General features: G+C 37.3%; 1 protein-coding gene and 1 pseudogene across 1 annotated transcript; both read right to left on the bottom strand.

The window, feature by feature from the left end:
- Positions 1 to 323: 323 nt before the first annotated feature.
- On the bottom strand, positions 324 to 10,382 carry LOC110112784 (annotated as a pseudogene).
- A 1,752-nt stretch (positions 10,383 to 12,134) lies between these two features.
- LOC110112798 (50S ribosomal protein L21, chloroplastic-like) lies at positions 12,135 to 20,647 on the bottom strand. The gene is made up of 5 exons (XM_020845129.2): positions 20,228 to 20,647; positions 20,046 to 20,126; positions 13,050 to 13,151; positions 12,881 to 12,955; positions 12,135 to 12,686 (listed from the first exon to the last, which is right to left on the bottom strand). Exons 1-5 carry the CDS (start codon positions 20,561 to 20,563, stop codon positions 12,594 to 12,596), a joined length of 687 nt encoding a protein of 228 aa, XP_020700788.2. The 5' UTR covers positions 20,564 to 20,647; the 3' UTR covers positions 12,135 to 12,593.
- Between the last annotated feature and the right edge of the window lie 1,654 nt (positions 20,648 to 22,301).

Genomic DNA, 22,301 nt, shown 5'->3' with positions numbered 1-22,301 from the left:
ACAAGTAAGACTAGGGAGTCATAACTCAATAATTTTTTAGTGCTACCATATAAATGTAATAAAATTTATAAATAAATTTTATTGCTACAATAATATAGGCAATCTATTGAGGCTATGCAGCCAAAAAAATATTTCTTTTACTTAACTAATTTAATTAAAATTGCGGCATTAGGCTACTGCTACATTTTTATAAATTTTTTAAGGGATTTTTACATACATGACACTTAAAATTTTTTTATTTACCCATTTAACATCTAAAGTTGTCTATTTACACACCTACCACTTAAAACTTATTTTACTTTCAAAAATACCATTCCTCTCCGTCAAAACTCCAATCGTTGCCGACGACACTGGCTTCTTTTCTCGGCAACTCCCCATTTCTTTGTACATGGAAGAACTCCTCTGTAAACTTTGTCGAACCCACCCTGTACCCGAAGCTCTTTCTCTCTGAAACTCATGGTGGCATACTTGAGCTCCTTGCAGGAAAAATGATGTGGGCCCGTAACTAACTCCCAATCCTCGATGACATCTGCGATTTTTTTCATGTAATGAGCAAGGCGTAGTTTTTCTTCAGGAAACAGGGGCTGCAATGAGCAAGGCATAGTTTTTCTTCTTGGGCTTCGAAACTGATGGAAGAGAGGAGAGATCTAGGAATTTGGCCAACCCGTTCATCTTAAAGTTCTAGCCAAATAAATAATGAGAACTGACGAGCAGGGGCAGGAATGGATTTATTAGAGGCTAGATTTTTGAGACCAATTCCGACATTGTTGTATTGATGTCCCCGAACTCAAAGTCCTTCACAGTATCAAATTCGACGACAAATAGGTGGTTGGAGGCGTTGCCAATATTTTTGGCGTTCAGGAGGCCGAGGTATTGGCTAGGGAGGGCATCAAGAAGTTAATTGGAGTTGGCCATGGTGAAGGCGAGGCCATGGCCGCCGAGCTTGGGATATTCCGGAATGATGGCGACGGCGAAGGTGGTAGAGAAGGAGAAGAGGGAACCATCAGTGGAGTTCTTGAAACGGAAGGGGAAGGGGAAGGGGTAGAATGCGTGGCCGATGAGACGGCAAGTATCATTAGTGAGCCGGAGGATGCCGTTGTTATCGGGTGGGGTTTTGACGGAGAAGATGATGGAATGGTATTTTAGAAAGTCAAGTACGTTTTAAGTGGTAGATGTGTAAATAGATAATTTTAGGTGTTATATGAGTAAATAAGACAACTTTTAAATGTTATGTATGTAAAAACCCCTTTTTTAATTTTTATACTGCCTACGATTATATAAATTTAGTATAAAACTAGGTTAGTCATTATTTTTAAACTAGAATACTGTTATATTTTTATAAAATTTAGTTTACACAGTCATTAGTAACCATGGGCGGAACCCCCCCCCCCCCCGGGGGGCACCCCCCCCCCCCCCCCCTCTCTTTAAAAGTTGTAAAATACTTATTAGAGCTAGAGTTATTTAGCAATTTGTCAATCCACTATGTTAAAATTTTCCCTAGTCCATCTTTCTCACGTATTTTCATCCAAATTCAGCCAAGACTCTGCTCGTGCCTGCGGCACTCCCCTCTTCGATCAAAATCTATCGTCGTAAGTCTCATGACTTCCGAATCCTCTTGCACGATTGTTTTCATTTGTATATGTAATAGTCCAAACTTTTAACTATCGAGATATTGTCTGCTTAGGCCTAAGAGCCTCATGGTTTTGCATGTTAGTGTAACTTTCTAATGGGTCACCCATTCCAAAATTATTCCAAGATGAGCATGCTTAACTACGGGATTTCTTAATTAAATTCCAACCATTACATCAAAAATATGCCTCAAAGTTTAAGAGTTTAGTTTCTTTTACTTAAGGAGTTTTACAACTCTAATACCATAAAAGTTTGTCACAACCCAACCCGATCAGGACATATCATATCTTGTTGAGCTATGATAGGCAAATACTAAGATCTAATTTTAAAATTATTTTAGATTTTTTTACAAATATTCATTAAAATAAATTACATATTACATAGCTACTAAAATATTCAAATTCTAAAAATAAACTCATCAGAGGTGCATAAATTTGAAAAAATTCTTTCACAAACTTGCTGTAATATCTAGTCATACTCAAGAAACTACGTATCTCAAACACAATAGTAGATCTCATCCAATTAGTTATTACCTAAACTTTTTGGGGGATTAACATACATACCGTCACTACTCACCACGTGTCCAAGAAAAAAAATACTTCTCAGCCAGAACTCGCATTTGAAGAATTTTGTATATAACTGATATGAGAAAATTGAGTAGCAAATGGATTCTTAAGGTTAAAGTGCAGTGGAAGCATAGAACTGTCGGAGAAGCTACTTGGGAGAATGATTTTGAGATTAGGCTGTTGTATCCATGTTTATTCTGACTTATTCTGTTTTGGGAATGTCGATGATAACATTTTTCTTAAGGTTGTTCAATTATAAAATCTCTTAAGTAAAAGAAGATAAACTCTTAAACATCGAGGTGCCTTCTGGTGTAATGGTTAGAATTTTATTAAGAAACTATATAGTAAAGCGTGCTCATCCCGGAGTAATTCTAGGAAGGGTAACCCACTGAAAAGTTACACAAATATGATAAAACTGTCAGGCTCTTAGGCCAAAATAGAAAATACCTTGATAGTTAAGAGTTTGAACTATTACAGTGTCAAAGCTCCGTTTGATCACCTGTAGGAGGCGACGAGCCGATGGCTCCATTTTCTTTGGTTTCTCCTATTACCCGCTTTAGTAATCGATAGACTGCTCTTTTTTAATTGTTCTCTTCTATTTATGGAATGAATTAATTAATTATGAAATCTTTGTAAAAAAAAAAAATCATTCCTTATCCTTTGATCCTTGCCTTAGAGTAGCTAATATCGATCGAGCTTTAGGATTTTGCTCGATATCTTCAGGGCTTCTAATTTTTTGATAGAGGTGAGAAATCTTGTTAGTTCTCTTCTTCTTGTTTACATTTTTATGTTTGCATCTTTTTTTAATCTCTTCGTGCACCTTGAAAAATAAATCATCAGTAAAATGCAAGTATGACTTACATAATTATTTCATTATATTTTTCTACCTAAAAATATTGTATATGTAAAGCTAGATTCCTAATAGTAGTAGGGAGGACTTTCACATATGGTTTAACATGAAAATTTTTATAAATTCATTTGTTGAAGAGCACTTAATTTGTACTGGTTGTGTAACACTTAATTTGTTTGCACATTTTGTTTGATATGTGGTTTACTATTAACTTTTCACATAATATACGTTGGTCATTATAATAATAAAATGATTTTGATGTTTAATTTTTGATAGACAGATGTCATTCCTTAGTTAAATAAATGGAATGTTATTTAAATAGGAAAGAGCATATATAAATTAATATTAGTAATCTCCCAACAAATCCTGGACTCCGATTTTTAATTTGGAGTTATGATGTAAATGATAGAGATAAGATTCATATAACATATCTATTGAAGAGACACCATCAATTCCCCTATACTTTATTTGAAAATATTGCATAGATATTTAATCCAAAATTGTTTGATAAGTATGTTGATTGGTTAGAGTACAGTGTATAGAAATATGCTATTTTTTATATTTGCTATTATATATTTAAACCCTAGGAACAAATTATTAAAGGCCAAGATGGTGAGAACTCATTTGTTGGAGAATGGTTACAAAATTAGAAGAAGAAAGAAAAATTTTCAAGTCACATTGGAGAGCATAATAGTATACATAATAAGGCTAGACAAAAATATGAAGATTTAATAAAAAACCAAGAACATAGTCTACCAGTTTTATGGTTAAGCAAAGGTGATAAGAGCAAAAATGATTATAAGATCATATTGACTGCAACAATTTATTATGTTTGATTTCTACTATGTCAAGGTTTATCATTCCGTCGACACGATGAATCATCCAATTCAGATAACCGAAAAAATTATTTAGAGCTAGTTGATTTTTTTGCTAATCATAATGAAGAAATTAAAATAGTGACATTTGTATATGCATACACAAATCTTAAGTTAACTTCACCTATATGTCATGCTATAGCTATCGAAACATTAATATCTATCATAAAAGTTATTGGTGACTCATACTTCTCAATTATAGTTGATGAATCCCGTGATGTTTCTACGAAAGAACAATTAGCTATTACGATGAGATATATTAATAAGTTAGTCAAGTCATTGAAATATTTATAAACATTAAACATGTCACATCCACTAATACAGTTACACTGAATGCAACCATTAAAGATATACTCACCAAACACTCGTTGAGCATGCAGAGGATACACGGTCAAGTTTATGATGGGGAATCTGATATGTGAGGGAAATTCTATTGTTTGAAGGTATTTACTCTAAATGATAATCCTCAAGCATTTTATATTTATTGTTTTACTAATCAACTCCAATTATATTTGGTAGTAGACGGGGCGGAACCAACTTCAATTTTGAGGGAGGGGGGCAAATACAGCACAAAAATAATTAAATATTTTAAAAAATAATATTATATATCTATATATTACACTCAATAGTTAAAACTTCAAATCATTAGATCAAGAATAGCGGGATATATCCCTACTTTTAAAGCGATTATAATAATTTTAAATCCAAATTCTATACGGCGGATCAAGTGAACCGCGAGATCCCGCACGTTAAGGAGCGTACCGGCGGCGTCGGTTTTAAGTTTTTTAGGGTTTTAGACGGCAATCCTTCTGACGGTTGGGTATTTTCTCCAATGTCTTCAGACGTTTTTTTAGTTTCTGTGCAATTCTTTCTGTTTTTTCCGGGAAAATGCTTCGTCCGATGTTCTATGTTTTTTTCTCAGAGCTGCCGATCTGATCTTTGTTTCTTGCATTAGACGGTCCGTCCGCTCTTTTTTGCTTTTTTTAATATAATTTTTATGTATCGGCGGTGAGCGCTCTGATTTGACCCATGAAAATTCTTCAAAATTTTTTTTTTTTAATTTTTAATCGGGGCCCTACGCGTTCCAGCTTCGTTACCTCTGCTGTCTTGTTTCAATCTTTTTCAATCTGATTTGTGGCATCTCTGTGGTTTTTTTTTCTTCTTAGATGGGCTTTGATAAGTTGCGTATGGGCGAGTTCAATAGTATCGAGTAAGTATAGGCGAGTGTTATGAGCGAGTCTATTTGTAAGTAACAAGCTAAAGGGGGCTTGTGACTAATGGAATCGACGGTGGCCTACTCTGAAACATTGGACTTCCCTAGGAAAGAGAGGCGAGCTTGTTTTTGTTGCCGTAAAGATGAGTTATGAGGCTAGATGATCATGATAGAGCAAGTTAAGAGCCTCATAAGTAGATGTTTTACTTTAGTTGAGATTGTCGAGCATGAGTGAAGGTACTCATCCTGGATAAGGTGAGTAGCTCTGATTATCGGTCTTCCTTCATGGAATTTTTATTGCGTCCTCTCACCTGACGTAGAGATACGTCCTCCCACCGCTAAAAAATTGGGTTTTTGCTCGGTATTGCTAGCTATTATTTGATATTAACGAATAATATCATCATGTGAAGACATAAACCGAGTTATACCGAGCTATACCGAGCAATACCGAGCTATACCGAGCAATGCCGAGTTTTCTCTAGGAAAATCTAGGTATTTTTTTGTATTGCTCGGTATAGCTCGGTATAGCTCGGTATAACTCGGTATTGGTTTTCACATGATGATATTATTCGTTAATACCAAATAATAGCTAGCAATACCAAGCAAAAACCCAATTTTTTAGCGATGGGAGGACGTATCTCTACGTCAGGTGGGAGGACGCAATAAAAATTCTCCTTCATGAGGTGGTTGGCGAGTCACGTGGTTTGTCAAGATCCTTGATTGTCCTTGAAGGAGACGGGTTCTCCATATGCATTCATGTGGATAGGTTATGCAGTTATGGAGATCATTGGGCAAGTCTCTTGTGGGGCCTAGCCAGATGTAAGTTCTTCTATATTGACTACCTGCTAGATATTTGAAAAGTCATATGCGAGTATATAATTAGTTTAGGATGCCTTAATAAAACAAATAAATGACCAATTTAGATATATCCAATATATGAATAATTTATATTGACTCACCTAAAGAATCTATCCCAAAAATTTAAAATTTCATTTAGACCAAAAATTTATTGAGTATATTTGGATTGATTTTATATTTGGAGTTATTGTGTGTAATATCTTCTAACATTTGCTGTTTGAGTTATGACTACAATTTATTTAATTTGATAACTTTTTTTACCATCATTGTACTTTTTTTTTAATACAATTTTGAACAAGAACTCAACATGGTTAAAAAAAAAAAATATATAATTTGATATTGATCGGAGGTGATTTGGCTCTCGTAGGAGTCCTTGAAATATAGTTGATTTTTTATTGCTTATAATGTAAAAATATGAAGCAGTATTTTCCTTATAATTTTATTAGCCAAATGTCTTTGGATTTGATTTTTGGACAAATATAACTTTACGACGAAATATGAGTGGTAATTACTCATATTCGTATTATTTTGTACGGATGTCAAACGCAGTCCGGAGATCAACTAGAATGTGCCACGTCACCCTTCGTTCGGTACCGAGGCTCAGTACTGCTTAGTATCGCTGATGTGGGTGCACCTAATTCATCTTCAGATATAGAGCTGTACAGAATAATTTCTCTTGATTCTCACGTTCAAGCATATATAGCATTTTTTCCGGCGGTCTCCTTGCTCAATTGGTTTGGGAAATGCCCCCTCATTTGAATACATTTTAGCTTTGAGCATTAGATAACTATCTCATTTCGTTCGGTCATTCCTTCTAATGTAAGCAAATACTGTGAGATTTAAATTTGATTTAAGATCAACATTCTTATGTCTTTGTTATCAACAACTAAAAAAAGAAAGACAACTTTGTATGATAGATTTGAATAATAATTTGAATACTAAGTTAGAACCTTATATTTGAAATAAAACATGTACATAGTTTGAATAAGGTTTTGCCCATAGCTTGAGGATTGAATAAAAGTTTGAACAAAGTTTGAACTTAGATTTGAATCACAATATGATGTGGGGGTGCAACTGAGTCAAGTCGACTATTAAGCCAGCTCAGGATCGACTTGTTAATGAGCTTGCGAGTTGAGCTTATCGAGCTCATTAGTCGAGCTAGAACAGAATTTCGAACTTGTTATATTATCGGGCTCAAGTTCGATCCAACCAAAGCTTGACTCGATTACTTGCGAGTTGGCTTGGATGTGTGATGTAATGGCGGGTGGACTTGGACGAAATCTCGAACATGAAGGCGGGGTTGTAGCACAGGAGTGCTCAAATGTGGGTTGGAAAGCGGGATCGCAACGCAGTAATTCGAAATAGCAGGTGCACTAGGACGTGAGCTCAATTGCAAGACAGAATTCTAACACGGGACTCTAGGCGCGAGACGTGGGATAGAGCTTAGACGAAGTTCGAAAGCGATACAAATTTCGAACGTGGGCGGACAAAGTTTGAATGCGAGACAGAGCTCGGACGTGGGACGCAGGATAGAGTTCGAACACAAGTATGATGAGACGTGGAAGTGATGCAAAGGTGCTCAAATGAGCCACTCGACCAGCTCGTTTCAATGACACGAGCTAAGCTCGAGCTCACCTTTTGAGCTCAACTCCAATTCGAGCTTAAGATTTGGCTCGCGAGTCGAGCTCGAGCTAGGCCTGACTCGAGCTCGACTGAGTTAGGCCTGACTAGAGCTCGACTCGACTCTTTTGCACCCCTAATATGATGTTTGAGCTTAATCTAAAACATATTTGAATCTAATTCAAAACCATAGTTTGGGTTTAAACAATATTTGAACAAAGTTCAAACTTAGGTTCGAGGCAAGTTGAACCAAGTTCAAATTTCTATTTCTAACTTATGGTTACATAATAGCTTTGAAATAGACATTTGAAACTCGGTTCAGATTGCGTTCAAAATTTTGTTCGAACTCCCTATCATTGGTTTTAGTCCAATTCAAACTTATGTTTTGAACTTAGGGTTCAAACATTAGCTTCGAAATAAATATTCAAATTTTGGTTTGCACTATATTGAACTTTATTTCAACCATTTATTGTAGGTTTAAAACAAGTTCAAATGTTGTTCAAACTTTTGTTTCGAACTTTGGTTCAAAATAAACATTCAAAAGTAAGTCCTCATTGATTTCAAGCTAGTGGACCAAATCTTTGAACTTATTATATGTGGTTTGAACCCATTTATTTTGCATGAACTTGCATTCAGTTTTGATACATCATCAAAAAATTATCTTAATTGGGTGTGAATCTCGATGCAAAATCAAATTGGAAACTTCAAAAATTAATTCGGAGACCATCCGAACTCCGATTTCAGCAAACTTATAGTCGAACTGAGCGTCTCCGGAATACAAACCCAACGACACCAAATTCGACTCAATCCGAGCCCGAATCGATCCAAATCAAGGACCCGAAGCGCTGTTGGAAGGTTCAAACCACAATTTGAGTTACCAAACGGTCTCCGATTTTAACGAGCTTATACTCGAATCGAGCGGCTCGACGAGACGAATCCAACGAGCCCAAGATCACTGAATTCCGAAATCATTAAGGCTTCCAAATGACTGACAAACGATACATGATCAAGGGATTCAATATCAGCCGTCCATCCAACCACTCCACATTTACCCCTGATCTCTTGCCTATTTACGGACCATGCCACTCCAGAAATCTATAAATAGAGCTCCCTCTCCTCTTAAAAGGGGGATCCCGGAGCCTAAGGAAAAAAGAGAGAGACCCGAGATCGCTCTTGCTTCCTTGCCTCCTCGATCACCGCCGGAGTTTCGCCGGACCACCGCTGAAGTTCCGACGAACCACCACTGGTCCACCACTGCCGGACTTCTTCTAGACCACTACTTAAGGCCTTGCACTCCACCAGGCAACCACCTAAGGCCAGGACTTCCACCGGACAACCACTTGACGCCGTTGCTCCGCCGAACCACCACTTGAGGCTCGGACTTCTTCTGGACCACCACTTAAGGCCCTGCGCTCCACCAGGCAACCGCCTAAGGCCAGGACTTCCACCGGACAACCACTTGACGTCGTTGCTCCGCCGAACCACCACCTGAGGCCCGGACTTCTTCTGGACCACCACTTAAGGCCCTGCGCTCCACCAGGCAACCACCTAAGGCCTGGACTTCCACCGGACAAACACTTGACGTCGTTACTCCATCAGGCCACCACCTAAGGCCCGGACTTCTTCTGGATCACCACTTAAGGCCCTGCGCTCCACTAGGCAACCACCTAAGGTCAGGACTTCCACCGGACAACCACTTGACGTCGTTGCTCTGCCGTACCACCACCTGAGGCCCGGACTTCTTCTGGACCACCACTTAAGGCCCTGCGCTCCACCAGGCAACCACCTAAGGCCAGGACTTCCACCGGACAACCACTTGAGGCCCGGACTCTGCCGAACCACCACCTGAGGCCTGGACTTCTTCTGGAACACCACTCAAGGCCCTGAGCTCCACTAGTCCACCGCCTGATACCCGAACTTCTATAGAAGTATCGCCCTCCTACTACAGTCTTTCAGACCCTGGTCTCCTGCCGACTACGGTCCTCTCGACCTTCGTCGCCTATTACGGTTCTTCCGACCTCCATCACTAGACAACGATCTTTCTGACCCCGGTCTCTTGCCGACTACGGCCCTTCCGACCAAACAAACATGTATATGTAACTCCCACCATGTAATGCACTTTATATGATGTACATTTGTTACATCAATCCAAGGCCTTCTTCCAAGGAAGGGCCTCATTTGTAATCGACTGCAAATACTAGTGGATTCATTCAAACTGGGCCAGGCCCCGTAGTTTTTCCCCCTTTTCAGGGGTTTTCCACGTAAAAACTATGGTGCTCTTATGAACGCTACACCCTCTCACTTATCTGATTGTGTGCTGGATCTTCGTACAATGCTAAGACGTTAAACTATATATTTCTCTACCGCCGCGAATACTCCAGGACGCAACAAGTTTATTTGATTTATGATGAATACAAATGTCAAAAGTTATTGTTCTTGTGAAAGCTATTTTTATAGTTAAGTAGAGAATTGGAAAGAAAACCCAGCTTAATAATCACTTAATGGGTATAATATAACATTATAATATTCTATTTATGAAGTTTGAACCCGGTTAGAAAATGGGTTGCGTTCAAATTCGGATTTTTGACCCGTTTAAAAAAAGGACCGGGGTTGGGTTGACCAAAAAACCCGAAGTCAACCTGAGTTGAACCAGGAATGTGACTGCCTATCTGCCTCGAGTTGCGCGAAGGCGGAGTTAGCGTCAGCTCCGCCTTCGCGCCTAAGCTAGTCGTGTCAGCTCCACCTGTCCCGTCCCCGCTTACCCATCCCATCCCCACTGATGAGTTCGACAAGCTGTATGCGCTGTGATTGTTCGCTGGTCTTATCGCCCCGTCCTATACTCCCCGCAATTGGTCGCTAACTCCGCCTCGCCCGCATGGCCGTAGGCTCGCATATGGTCGCTGGCCTCACCGCCGAACCCATCACCGACTCACCTCACACGTTTGGAGTTCGATTTTGCGATCCTCACTTATATCACGAGTCGGTCGGGTTAACCCGGTAACCCACATGGGTCAGGTCCGGGTTGACAAACCTGGCCCATTTATAAAGTTGGATTAGGTTAATGTCATCCTGTTTACAAACGGATCAAATCGGATTCAACACGAACCCGACCCGTTGATTCGAATTGACACCCCTAGATTTATATTTATGAAGAAAATAAGGGAGTGTCATATCCATGTGAGAGGGGAGTAAGAAGCTACAGAATCTAATAATCACATCCAATCACATTAAGATGTGGTGATAGAGACTCAAAATGTTAATCCATAATGTATGGTTGTGTACAAAGAATGAATACATAATGTTGTATTTAAAAGAAAATATAGAAAAAAAAAGGTTTAATTAGACATTTCTTTGAACCATCTAAAAAAAAGGAATAACATATTTCTATCTCATAGCAACCAAATAAGAACTTGAAGGAACACATCACCATAAAAAGCTTAAGGGTTTATTTAGTTGATAATATAATTTTAATTTCACTTATTTTAAATATGAAAATAAAACCAGTCATTTTCTAGTTAGGGATTTTGGAGAAACATTCTAAAATTTGAAATCATTGTTTGTCACTCAACACATTCCATCACATGATGAATTTAGTAAACTTCAACATTTTGCAAAATATGTTTTTTAATATCAAGCAACCAAATGAGCCAAAGAAAATTCCTAAATTCTCAACATGAACTAAGGCTTCGTTTGGGACGGCTTTCTCACTGCTTCTTAAAGCAGCTTTTTGGTACAAAAAATTTAATTTTTGTACTAGAAAAATGTTTTAAGAAGCAGTAAAAAAGCAGCCCCAAACGAAGTCTATGGCTTCGTTTGAGACGGATTTCTTATTGTTTCTTATTTTTTTGTACTAAAAAGTTGCTTTAAGAATTGAAGTAGTAAAAAGCCATCCCAAACGAAACCTTAGCCGTCCCCAACGAACCCTAAGGCTTCGTTTGGAACAACTTTCTTGCTCTTTTCTAAAATAACTTTCCAGTACAAAATTTTCTAATTCAAGAAATTTCGATACTACAAATTTGTTTTAAAAAACAGTAAGAAAGTTGCCCCAAATGAAGTCTAAGAATTCCAATTATTATAAGAAAAAAATTTCTCATCACCCATCAACCTAGCAGCCTTTCTCCCAAACAAACAACTTAGATGACTATTTTCATTACTTAGTTGATCAGGCGGTCAAGACGTCTCAGATGTGTCATTAATCCAGCAGAGGTGAGCTAAGTTTCTACAGAAGCTTCAACTATAAAATACAAAATAGTAAAATTTTGAACATACAAATTAACATCTATGTATTTTTGCTATCATAAAGCCAGAAAATTAACCAAACTTTGATGCTCACAATGTTATATGTGATCATTAGTAAGGACTAAGGCTTCATTTGGAAAAGCTTTCTTACTGTTTTCTAAATCAGTTTTTTAATATAAAATTTCTAATTTAAGAAAATTTGTACTAAAAAGCTAAAAAAATTGTTCCAAACAAAATCTAAGGATCTTACTGCAGTGAAGGAAGGAAGTTGGTTAATAACAGAGTGGCGTTCAACAGATTATAGATATAGGCGAATTGGAAAGTGTAACATTTTCAAAATGTTGGTATATATAGAATGGGAGGCGGATTTTACCACTACATTAGGAGTAATTATTGTGTCCGGACACCGAACGCGTCCAGCGAACAATAACAAAGCACCACGTCACTTGGGCGCTCAATACCGTGCTCGGTACAAACTCGGTATTGCTCGGTATTCGTCCGAATTTTCAATTTTTTATCCGGACATAATAATTTCTCCTACACTAGAGAAGAATGAGAACTTTCTGTGCAAGTTTTCCCAGAAAACAAAAAAACAAAAAAAAAAAAAGAGAAATTTCTGGGAAAGTACTTCTCAGGAGATGAATTAAACTTTATACTATCAGACAAGAAATAATTGTTGGGCAGCACTTCACAGGAAATTTCAAAACATAATTAACAACAGGATCAAACTTTGTAGCACAAACTTACGCTGCAACTGCCTCTTCTGGCTCTGGCATGGTGTCAGCAGGGAAGTCTTCATACCCAGAGATGCCGGTGATCCTTATCCTTGTGTTAGGCTGTTAAGAATCAAATTATTGTTTTATGCGTAGTCAAGTTTTTGAAAAATAAACATCTTGAAATTTAGGCTTCATTTGGAACGGCTTTTTTACTATTTCTTAAAGTAATTTTTTTAAAAGTAGAAGCAGTAAAAAAGCTGTTCTAAACAAAACTTTAGAAGACCTCATTATTGGTAAATAGAAGATTTTGCTACCTGCCGGTGTCCTATATTTCTTCGGTAGTTCTTCTTCTTCTTATACTTGAAAACAATAACTTTCTTATCCAGTCCCTGTAAGCATTGCAAGATAAATAAATAAATAAAACTGAGTGAAGCAAAGGCAGCAATTAACTGCAACAAAAATTCTTCAACAGTCTTATGTTACCTGCTCTTCCACCACCGCTTGGACTACAGCATTGGTTACAACTGGTTGCCCAATATATGCTTTTTTTGGGGTTCCAACTAACAAGACTTTGCTTAGTATGACCTGCAACAAAAGAGAAAAGGACAGAATGATAGATATCATGCATAACAGAGTTTCATAACTGTAAAACCTAAATTTTTATTTTAAAATTTACTATTATTAATTTACTGTTAAATTAATATTAACAGTTAAATTAGAATTAATTAGTAAATGATAAAAGTTAAAGGATTCATATTTTAGAATTGATACAAATTAAAGTCTGTTAGTGTTACTTATAGGCTTTTAATAGTATAACGTGGATATATGATTTTTTTTAGCTAATAATTAATTGAAAAGAGGCTTCACTTGACTGAAAAGAAGTTATAATAGCAGTAATGCGTGGGCCTCATTGTCCATATCTTATTTTGCTCCACGGGAACCAACAGAAATCCTTTCTCTGTTATGTGATAGAAATGTACCCCTCGGAAAATTCTATAAGGTGGTTGTGAGGCCTGCAATGCTTTATGGTGCCGAATGTTGGCCATTAAAAGAGAAGCATAATACTAAGTTAAGTGTGGCAGAGATGAGGATGCTCAGGTGGATGAGTGGCTTTACCCTTAGAGATAAGATACGAAATGAGCATATACGTGAAAAGGTTGTAGTAGCTCCAGTAGAAGAAAAGATTAGAGAGAGTCTCCTTAGATGGTTTGGTCACATAAAATGGCGGCCTTCCGATGAATCGGTTAGGAGAGTAGAGGTATTAGATTTGACTTATGTTAAGAAAGGTAAGGGTGACCTAAAAAGACTTGGTTAGAAAATATTAGGAATGACCTTTCTTTATTAGATTTAAACGAGAATTTGACTTTTAATAGGACACAATGGAAAAAAAGGATTCATATAGCCGACCCCACGTAGTGGGATAAAGGCTTTATGTTGTTGTTGTTGTTGTTGTTGGGAACCAACAGAAATCCTTTCTCTGTTAGGATTTCACGCAAGCCAGCAGGATATCGGATAAGGGATTGTAGTGGAAAAATCGGTACAGTGAAATAATGTTGGCATAGTGCTTGAACTGTGAAAGAAATAGGCATTGTGCAAAGCAGGAAACAACCATGTTGACCTGTGTAACGAAAAAAAAAAACAAATAGCTTACCTGCTCTGCCAAAGCCATCCCGCGCACGTCGCACATGTCCACGACCTCCTCCCACGTGGCACGACCCGCTCGCGTCGTTAAATGGCCGAAGAGACCAGGCCTTCGGCCTCTCGCTCGCTCTTTCACTCTCTCTCGCTCCCGCTCTCTCTCGCGATATCTCTACCCTTCGCGTCGCTTCCCCGACTCCTTAGTCGCTGTTCGACTCGGCTCCCTCGACGACTTTCCCTCTGTGAGATCGGAAGTTACGGCAACCTGAGCGGAAGCAGGAACGGGAGTTCGCTCGCGGTGAAGGAAATTTTCTCCCCCTCAAGTGCTTTGCCAGCTCCCTCTTGGCTGGTCGACTCTGCCCCTTCGACGATTCCCTTCCAGTCGGTCGGAAGTTACGACATTTTGATCGTAAGCAACAACGTGAGCTCGCTCGTGTGAAGATAACCTTCTCCCGATCGTGCGCTTCCTCGGCTTCTCCGTTGCTGTCCGACATTGCTCCTTCGGCAGCCTTCCTAACTGTCGGATCGGAAGCACGAACGAGAGCTCGTTGGTTGTGAGGGTAACGTTCCCCTTTCGGGCGCTTCTCCGGCCAAATCTAGTAAAGCAAGATTTTAATTAATTATAATGATTATTAATTATCTTTAATTATTATTTAATTATAATTATGATTAATTAATAATTAGTAATTAATTATAATTTATAATTAATTTTGATTAATTATAATTAGTCATTAATTATAATTATAATTAATTTACTAATTATAGTTAATTAATAGTTAGTTATAATTAATAAAAAAAGAAATGATTGCACCTCCCTTGCCTCGTGCCACGAGCCTCCACCGTCGGGTCGCCAAAGTATAACTTCATGAACTAAAATCCCTCTCTTACCTCGGTGTGCATGTTGAGCCGGCAAATCACTCATACACGCTTTTCTCTAGGGTGGTGGGAAGGGAACCTAGTACGACACCTACGACAAGGTAGGTGAGCGACCCCTCAACTCCAAAATCCTGTCCTCGGTGTGTGACGAGCCGGTCAACCACCTATACACGCTTTTCTTTACATGGTAGGAGAGAACCCGGTGCTACGCATGCAACGAGGCAGGTAAGCCTGGTGCACGCTTTTCTTAGTGTGGCTAGGACAACTCTTAAGTACTCGTACACGGCTCTGTACCTGCGGGAAAACAACTGCTTCTCTCTTGCAACAGGTACCTGTAGAAGACCCATACAGGCTTTTCTTAGCGTGGTGGGGACAAAGATTTTACGGCCGCGATGTCCTCGTACGAGGGCACCTACCGTACATGCTTTTATCTAGCGTGGCGGGAGGCCCAGTTTTCCGTAATTTTTCTGGGGGAGACGCTGGGAGTCTGTCGAAATTCCGACTGAAGACACAGAGGACTTGAACAACTTTAGACAAATAAAGGACTTGATATGGATAATGAACTAAACGTAAAATTGAGCCTAAGTCAAATCAACTCAAATTTAAATCGAAAATGAATTTGGACTTGCAACGAATGACAATGAATTGGACTCAAACTGGAACAATATGTGGACAAGAAGGACTTATGGACATTGAACTTGAACTATACAATATCAAGTGGGATTTGAACAAGACTTGAATAGCAGGGGGCTCAAATTTAACATCAAGTTGGACTTGAACATGAACCATACGGAATGAGAATTTAACTTAACAAGTACCAATCATATGAATGCAAATGCTGAATAAAGACCTGGATCTTTCTAATGAATATCAATAATCAAACAAAGATTTGCGGAGCTGAGCATGACTTGCTTATAATTGATTCAAGAATGAACACCAAATGCATGCAAAGGATTCATGGTAGAACACTTTTAGACATAAGCAACATACAAATACGAAAGAGGAATTCTCTACAAACACATTTGACATGCTTGTGAACAAGAACGTGTGTAATAAATGTGGTGATATTCCAATCATCATGCTTACAATAAAAATATGAAACTTTCAAATGAACACAGACGTTTAACGCAAGCAAAAGAACTAGTGGCAGAAGGTCTTCAAACATAGGTGACATGCAAATGAAGACTTAACTTCAAGAAAACACATTAGTCCTCCTAGCGTATCAAGAAGTGATAATGCAAATGTGCCACATATATGGTGGCTATCCTGCAAACATGTGTAGGGAGACTACAACAACACTACTGCAATCGGCATAAACATGTATACGAATATGCTCAGCCTTGCAAACGATGAAATCAGAAGGGAAATGTAATTTGATTGCAAAGAGATGGACAAAGTCCCTTAGTAATAGTGCAAGCTGCATACAAATGACAGAAATCAATGTGTAAAGTTCACACAAGTCATGCAAGAGAATGTGAAAGTCTCTATGACTAACGTCAAATGTCTCGCAAATATATACAGTAGCTCCTACAAGTATTAGAAGATATATAGGTAAATGTGGTAACTCACCTATCAACATACATGAAGAAATTGAGAACAAATACAAGCACCCACAGTAGCTCCATATATTCAGTTTTAGATCTACTCAAGCGAAAACCTTTAGACTATAAGGTTGACCTCCATAATTCAAGTTTTCCTTCAACTCACTCTCTAGCCTTATCAACAAGAAGAATATCATCAACAAAAAGCATACACAAGATAAATTATTACTTGAAATAAAAAAAAAAATAATGCTCCCAAGAGAAATATGAGAGAAACACCATAATGTTGCCTCTGTAAAAATGGGGTAGATGAGACAAAAAACTTGACTTCCTACTAACTATAAGAAAAGAGATTGTTAACTAGAAGTGAGAAACATAATTAGTTAGGTTTGACTTCCCTTGATAGGAATCCAAGGCAAGTATATTGAATTTAGACAGTGTCTATGGCTCTATGATCTCCACAAAAAATAAATATATATTTAAAGGCAATGTTTGACACCTTGTTGGGTGATAAGGGAGGGAGTCCCTAAAATACTCTCCTCAAAGAGGTAAAACTCATGTTCAAATCAAGTTATTGCAATAAACTCTAGGACTACAATGGCATCGGTGCACTAGGGAGATGACTAATTGGTAGTCTTGAGAGGATTGGGCAAAAGGAGCAGCATAAGGGAAGTGCTCGAAGATTCCTTTGGTCATCCTTGTCAAATGATCCTCTCCATACATTGCAAGCACTCAAAGGTGGCATATGTTATGCCACTGGCCATACAAGGACCTTTCCCTATCATTAACATGTTCCATGAACTAATAATTTGTCTTTGGCACATCCACATGTATGGTTTTTTGTCTCAAAGACTCTTCTTGATCAAATAGATCTAAATAAGGCTTCGTTGAAGCTTAAACAAAGACGAGCAAATCAAAATGAGTTATAGGAAGGATTCAAAAAGATATATTCTGAGTAAAAGCTAAGAAATATTATAAGAGAGACTAGTGAGTTTGATTTTTTTGTAAAAGTATAACATTGTGCTATGTTTATGCGCAATGACCCGTTATTTGTAAATGAGCGCTAAGTTCACAATACATAATTGACTAAATAATGTAACTCATGAAATATATAACCAAGACTATGTGTAGCCAAATGGGTAGAGGATGAGCCTAACTTGTGGATCTTTGCAAGCAGGAGCTTTGGGTGAGTTCTAGTTTGAGAGTGAATATCCTTAAACAAGTTCTCATGGCAAAAACCCCTTGTCGGCGTGCAAGTACTTGAGGTGAGTGCTCAAGTTCAAAGGTTGAATAGACTTGAAAAGTTGGTGACTTTGTAAGTGCCATGGGTGAGTTAGATATGTGAATATTAAGGATCAAGTAAGGTTTGTTATTTGAGCAACTTGACATGATTTGGATCGAGGCGGTTTGTGGCTTTGAGCGACTTTAAGCATGGCAAGCATGAAGTTGTAGGAGATTAAGCTAATGCCCAATCAGTGACTTGTTCAACTCATTGATTCATGCTCTCTTTGTACTTCGTCAACATGTCCCAAATGAATATGGGTGTATAATTTTAAAAACTAACATCTAAAATATCCTATGATAAAGCGAGACAATTTTATTTGCAAAACAAGAATTTTATATTTTGTTGCATTTACAGCAACAATTTTTGCCATGTGTCTAATTTTATTATGCATACTCAATCAAATATAATAAGTTTAATGAATTTAATTTTGGAAAAGAATTGTATTAAGATATCTTGAAATATTTTGTATCAATATAACATATAAAATGATAAAATGCAGAACATTTAAATTATAAGATATTTAAATAAAAATAGAAAACACATTTTTGTCTTTTCAGAAAACTGAAACATCCTCTAATTTTAAGAATTTGACTTTTGCATTTTATCTTTTTATCTTCTTATCATGATACAAAACGTATAATGATATACTATAATTTTTTTTCCATTTAGTTTACTATTGATGCAAGGTTAAACCAAAAGGTTTTCATGATTGGGTAATGTAATTCTAAGGAGGATATTAAGATATCTTGGTGTGTTTTGTATCAGAATAAGGGTTAAAATAATAAAATGCATAACATTTAAACTCTAAGATGTTTAAATAGAAATAGAGAACACAATTTTGCCTTAAAAAAACGTAAAAATTCCCTAATTTTAAGCATTTGACTATTGCATTTTATCATTTAATCTTCTTATCATGATACAAAAACTATAAAGATATCCCACTATAAGTTTTTTTTTCCCTTTAGTTTACTATTGGTGCAAGGTTTAAGCAGAAGGTCTTCATAATTGGGTAATGTAATTCTAAGGAGGATATTAAAATATCTTGATGTGTTTTGTATCAGAATAAGGGTTAAAATAATAAAATGCAGAACATTTAAACTATAAGATGTTTAAATAAAAATAGAAAACACAATTTTGTCCCTCAGAAAACGTAAACATTCTCTAATTTTAATCATTTGACTTACATTTTATCTTCTTATCATGATACAAAATGTATAAAGATATCCTATTATAAGTTTTTTTTTTTCCTTTAGTTTACTATTGGTCCAAGGTTAAAGCAAAAAGGTCTTCATGATTAGATCTAGGAAAGATATTATTAGGCTACATGGTTCTTACCTCGACCTATTCAAAATACATGAATTGGGTATGAAACCCCTTATGACAATAAAGCCAAACTCTTAAACATTGAGATGTTTTTTAGCATAATAGGTAGAGTTTCATTAGAAATTTCAAAGTTCATATACTTGTACAGGAGCACTCTTAAGACTAATGATCACTTGAGAAGTTACATCAAGGGGATAAAAATGTGAGTTCATTAGGTCAAAGCATATAATATCTCAATGGTTAAGAATTCTGGCTATAACAAATGGTATCAGAACAATATACCAATTGAAAGATGGGAATTCCACCTTTAGAATCCTATATGTCATGCGGATGATTATAGGTTAAGGAAACTGACAAAGGCTTCAGTGATCAAAGTGGGGGGATTGTAAAACTCCTTACAATAATAAAGCTAAACACTTAAACATCAAAGCTTCTTTTGACATAATGGTCCAAAGTTATGCATGCTCGTACATGAGCACTCCTAGGATGGGTGACCGCTAGTGAAGTTACACCAAGGAGAAAAAACCATATGGTCATAAGGTAAAAGTAAACAATATATTGATGGTTAAGAGTTCTGGCTGCTGCAATGAAGAAAACTATTGTCTGTAAATATTTCCTAGACTACTTGTAAAATAAAATGTTGTTTGATGTCGGCAAATGATACTGCATTATATCTAGTTCAGTTAACAGAATTATCTAGAAACACGTTTATCATAAATGACACGAGCCAATCCTCATTACTTGGTACTGCCTTCGTTAAATGATAAAATAACTCAATAACTCATTCACAGCCATGCCCAACACCAAGCAACTGACCTTGTCATTAACATTGGCACCCTTCAGCCGCTGCGTGTAGATAAACCTTCCAGGAATGACAATGTACTGCCTTGAGCCAATCTGAAAACAATTCAGCAGTAGCGAGACGAATTAGAAACTAGAATCAAGGAAAACTCAAAAACGCTCTGAAGAAATTGATATTCCGGAGTTCAGCAGCTCACCATCACAACTGCAAAGACATCCTCACCCTTACGAGTAGAGCTGGCAGCAGCAGCCTCTATCTGAGCTTCGACGGGATCCGGCGCCGGAGACTCCTCCACCGGAATTACGTCCTCCGCCTCCGCTGCCGGCGGGTTCCATCTGGAAGAACGAAGAGGAACAGGGGGAAAGAGGGGTCGGAGAGAAAGGGAAGCAAAGCTGCAGAGAGCGGAGGAGCGATTCGAATGAAAAGAATGTGAAGGCTGCTGTCGAGGTTCTCTGAAGAGAGCTAAATCATGTACTCGAGCGGTGGAGGAGAGTGTGGTGAACGCTGCGACACTGCCGAGCAAGGAAGCCATGCTTGCTCCTACTCCAACCCAGTGCTGGATGTCAGATATGGATGAAACGCCGCCTAATAACCTAAAATATGTTAAAAATTACTCAAATGCAAAAGAAGTGTCGAATGGATAACAAAATCCTCATCTTCAATTAAAGGATCTTTTCCCTAATATAGGGCTTTTCTCATAGAACCTCATAGACGAATTTTTAAGGACTTAGCTATGACTTGCTATAGAAACTCTAAAACTTTAGGATAAAACATACCATATTTTGGACACTTGAGACCCTTACCCTAGTATGCCTCATATGGCATGTAAGCCCCTTTGAAGCCTATCCTAGACTCTCCTAAGCTAATCTAACGACCTTCTTAATCTTTTACAAATCTATTTGTAATAGGTTGAAGTCAAATCTAAAGCTTAAACTCCAAAATACCGGTAGGGTAGTTTTAGGGTTTAAATAGGGGTATTAGTTGAGTTATGACTCGTGAGCCGGCTCAAGCTCTATTCGATAAATGGCTTGTGAGCCGAGCTAGATGAGCTAACAACCTAACTTGAGCTAGACCTAACTGTACTCGTTAGCTTGTGAGTCGGCTCGTTTAAAATTTTATAATATATAATACACTCAAGATATATAGCTATTCAGGATTTTAAGTGCAATGCAGTTAAAACTATTTATAAATAACATCTTACATTCTTATATTAAGTTATTCTTCATTAATTTTTTTCTAATATCTCTTTTTATCATTTTATTATAATAATTGCTTGAATCATAAGCCTTTTCTTTTTTTTCAAAATAAATGAGCTGGCTCATGAACCAGCTCAAACTTGTAGAATAAAGCTCAAGCTCCAGCTCAAACTCCCTTAGTTAATCAAGCTCAAGCTCAAGCTCAAGCTTGGATGACTCGAGCTCGACTTGACTTGTTTACACCCTTAGTTTTAATTGAACTAGTCATGGTCTAATTAACCTTAGACTTATATAAAAGATATCCAATGGCATTAGGATACATCCTACTTACTCTATATAGATAATGGATCACACTAGGTCAACCTTAGGTTAACCCGAAGTCAAATCCAAAATTGTAAAACCCTAAGCAAAATCTATTTAACCTAAGCCTTATGGCACTCCCTACAATCTAGCCAAGGCTAGGATCTACCCTATGAACCCTTGGCTTGCTCTTGGACCCTTCCCATAGGTTAAGGAGCCATGATAAATCCATCTGACACGGGTCAAAGAGAGTTGACCAAATTTATCTCTTAACCCTAAAAACTCCAATTTTAAACCAAACCAACTAAAATTGAAGTTTCACTCAATCACGCAGGTTACTGAGTTTCACTGCAATTTTAAACCAAACCAACTCTTAGACCCTTCCCAAAGGTCACTTATGACTTGGAGCATTATGATGCAGGTTATTGAGATATCTATATATCGATGTTATGATGCTGGAGCCTAAGGGTTATTCTGAAAATTGCTACAAAACATTTGTTTATATTTTAATTTCAATATCATTCATTGGTTAGTTAAATGCACTCAATATCACTATATGTTTTAGTTTTAACTTTTTGTACAATATTTCAGTTTATTATTACATTATAATACTTTTCAATTCTTTTGACTTTAATTATTGATTTATGTTTTAGGTTGTGATAGCTTACTGAGCCATGTTAGCTCACTCTTACTTTTAATTTTATTTTCAAACCAGAGAAAGTGTAAGGAGTGAGCTAAGCAGTTTTTGATAGCATGCCCCAATCTGTGTTGTAT

Source organism: Dendrobium catenatum, unplaced genomic scaffold (assembly GCF_001605985.2).
Source record: "Dendrobium catenatum unplaced genomic scaffold, ASM160598v2 fragScaff_scaffold_880, whole genome shotgun sequence".
NCBI lineage: Eukaryota > Viridiplantae > Streptophyta > Magnoliopsida > Asparagales > Orchidaceae > Dendrobium > Dendrobium catenatum.
The sequence above is the reverse complement of the archived record's forward strand: the minus strand, read 5'-3'. Positions and strand labels throughout refer to the sequence as shown.

Excerpts from the sequence above, each read along its gene's own strand:
- LOC110112798 (XM_020845129.2), bottom strand. The coding sequence starts at position 20,563 with ATGGCTTCCTTGCTCGGCAGTGTCGCAGCGTTCACCACACTCTCCTCC. Across the intron at positions 13,152-20,045 it reads GTGCCAATGTTAATGACAAG|GTCATACTAAGCAAAGTCTT; the intron begins GTCAGTTGCTTG and ends CTTTTGTTGCAG. Across the intron at positions 12,687-12,880 it reads GAAATATAGGACACCGGCAG|CCTAACACAAGGATAAGGAT; the intron begins GTAGCAAAATCT and ends GATTCTTAACAG.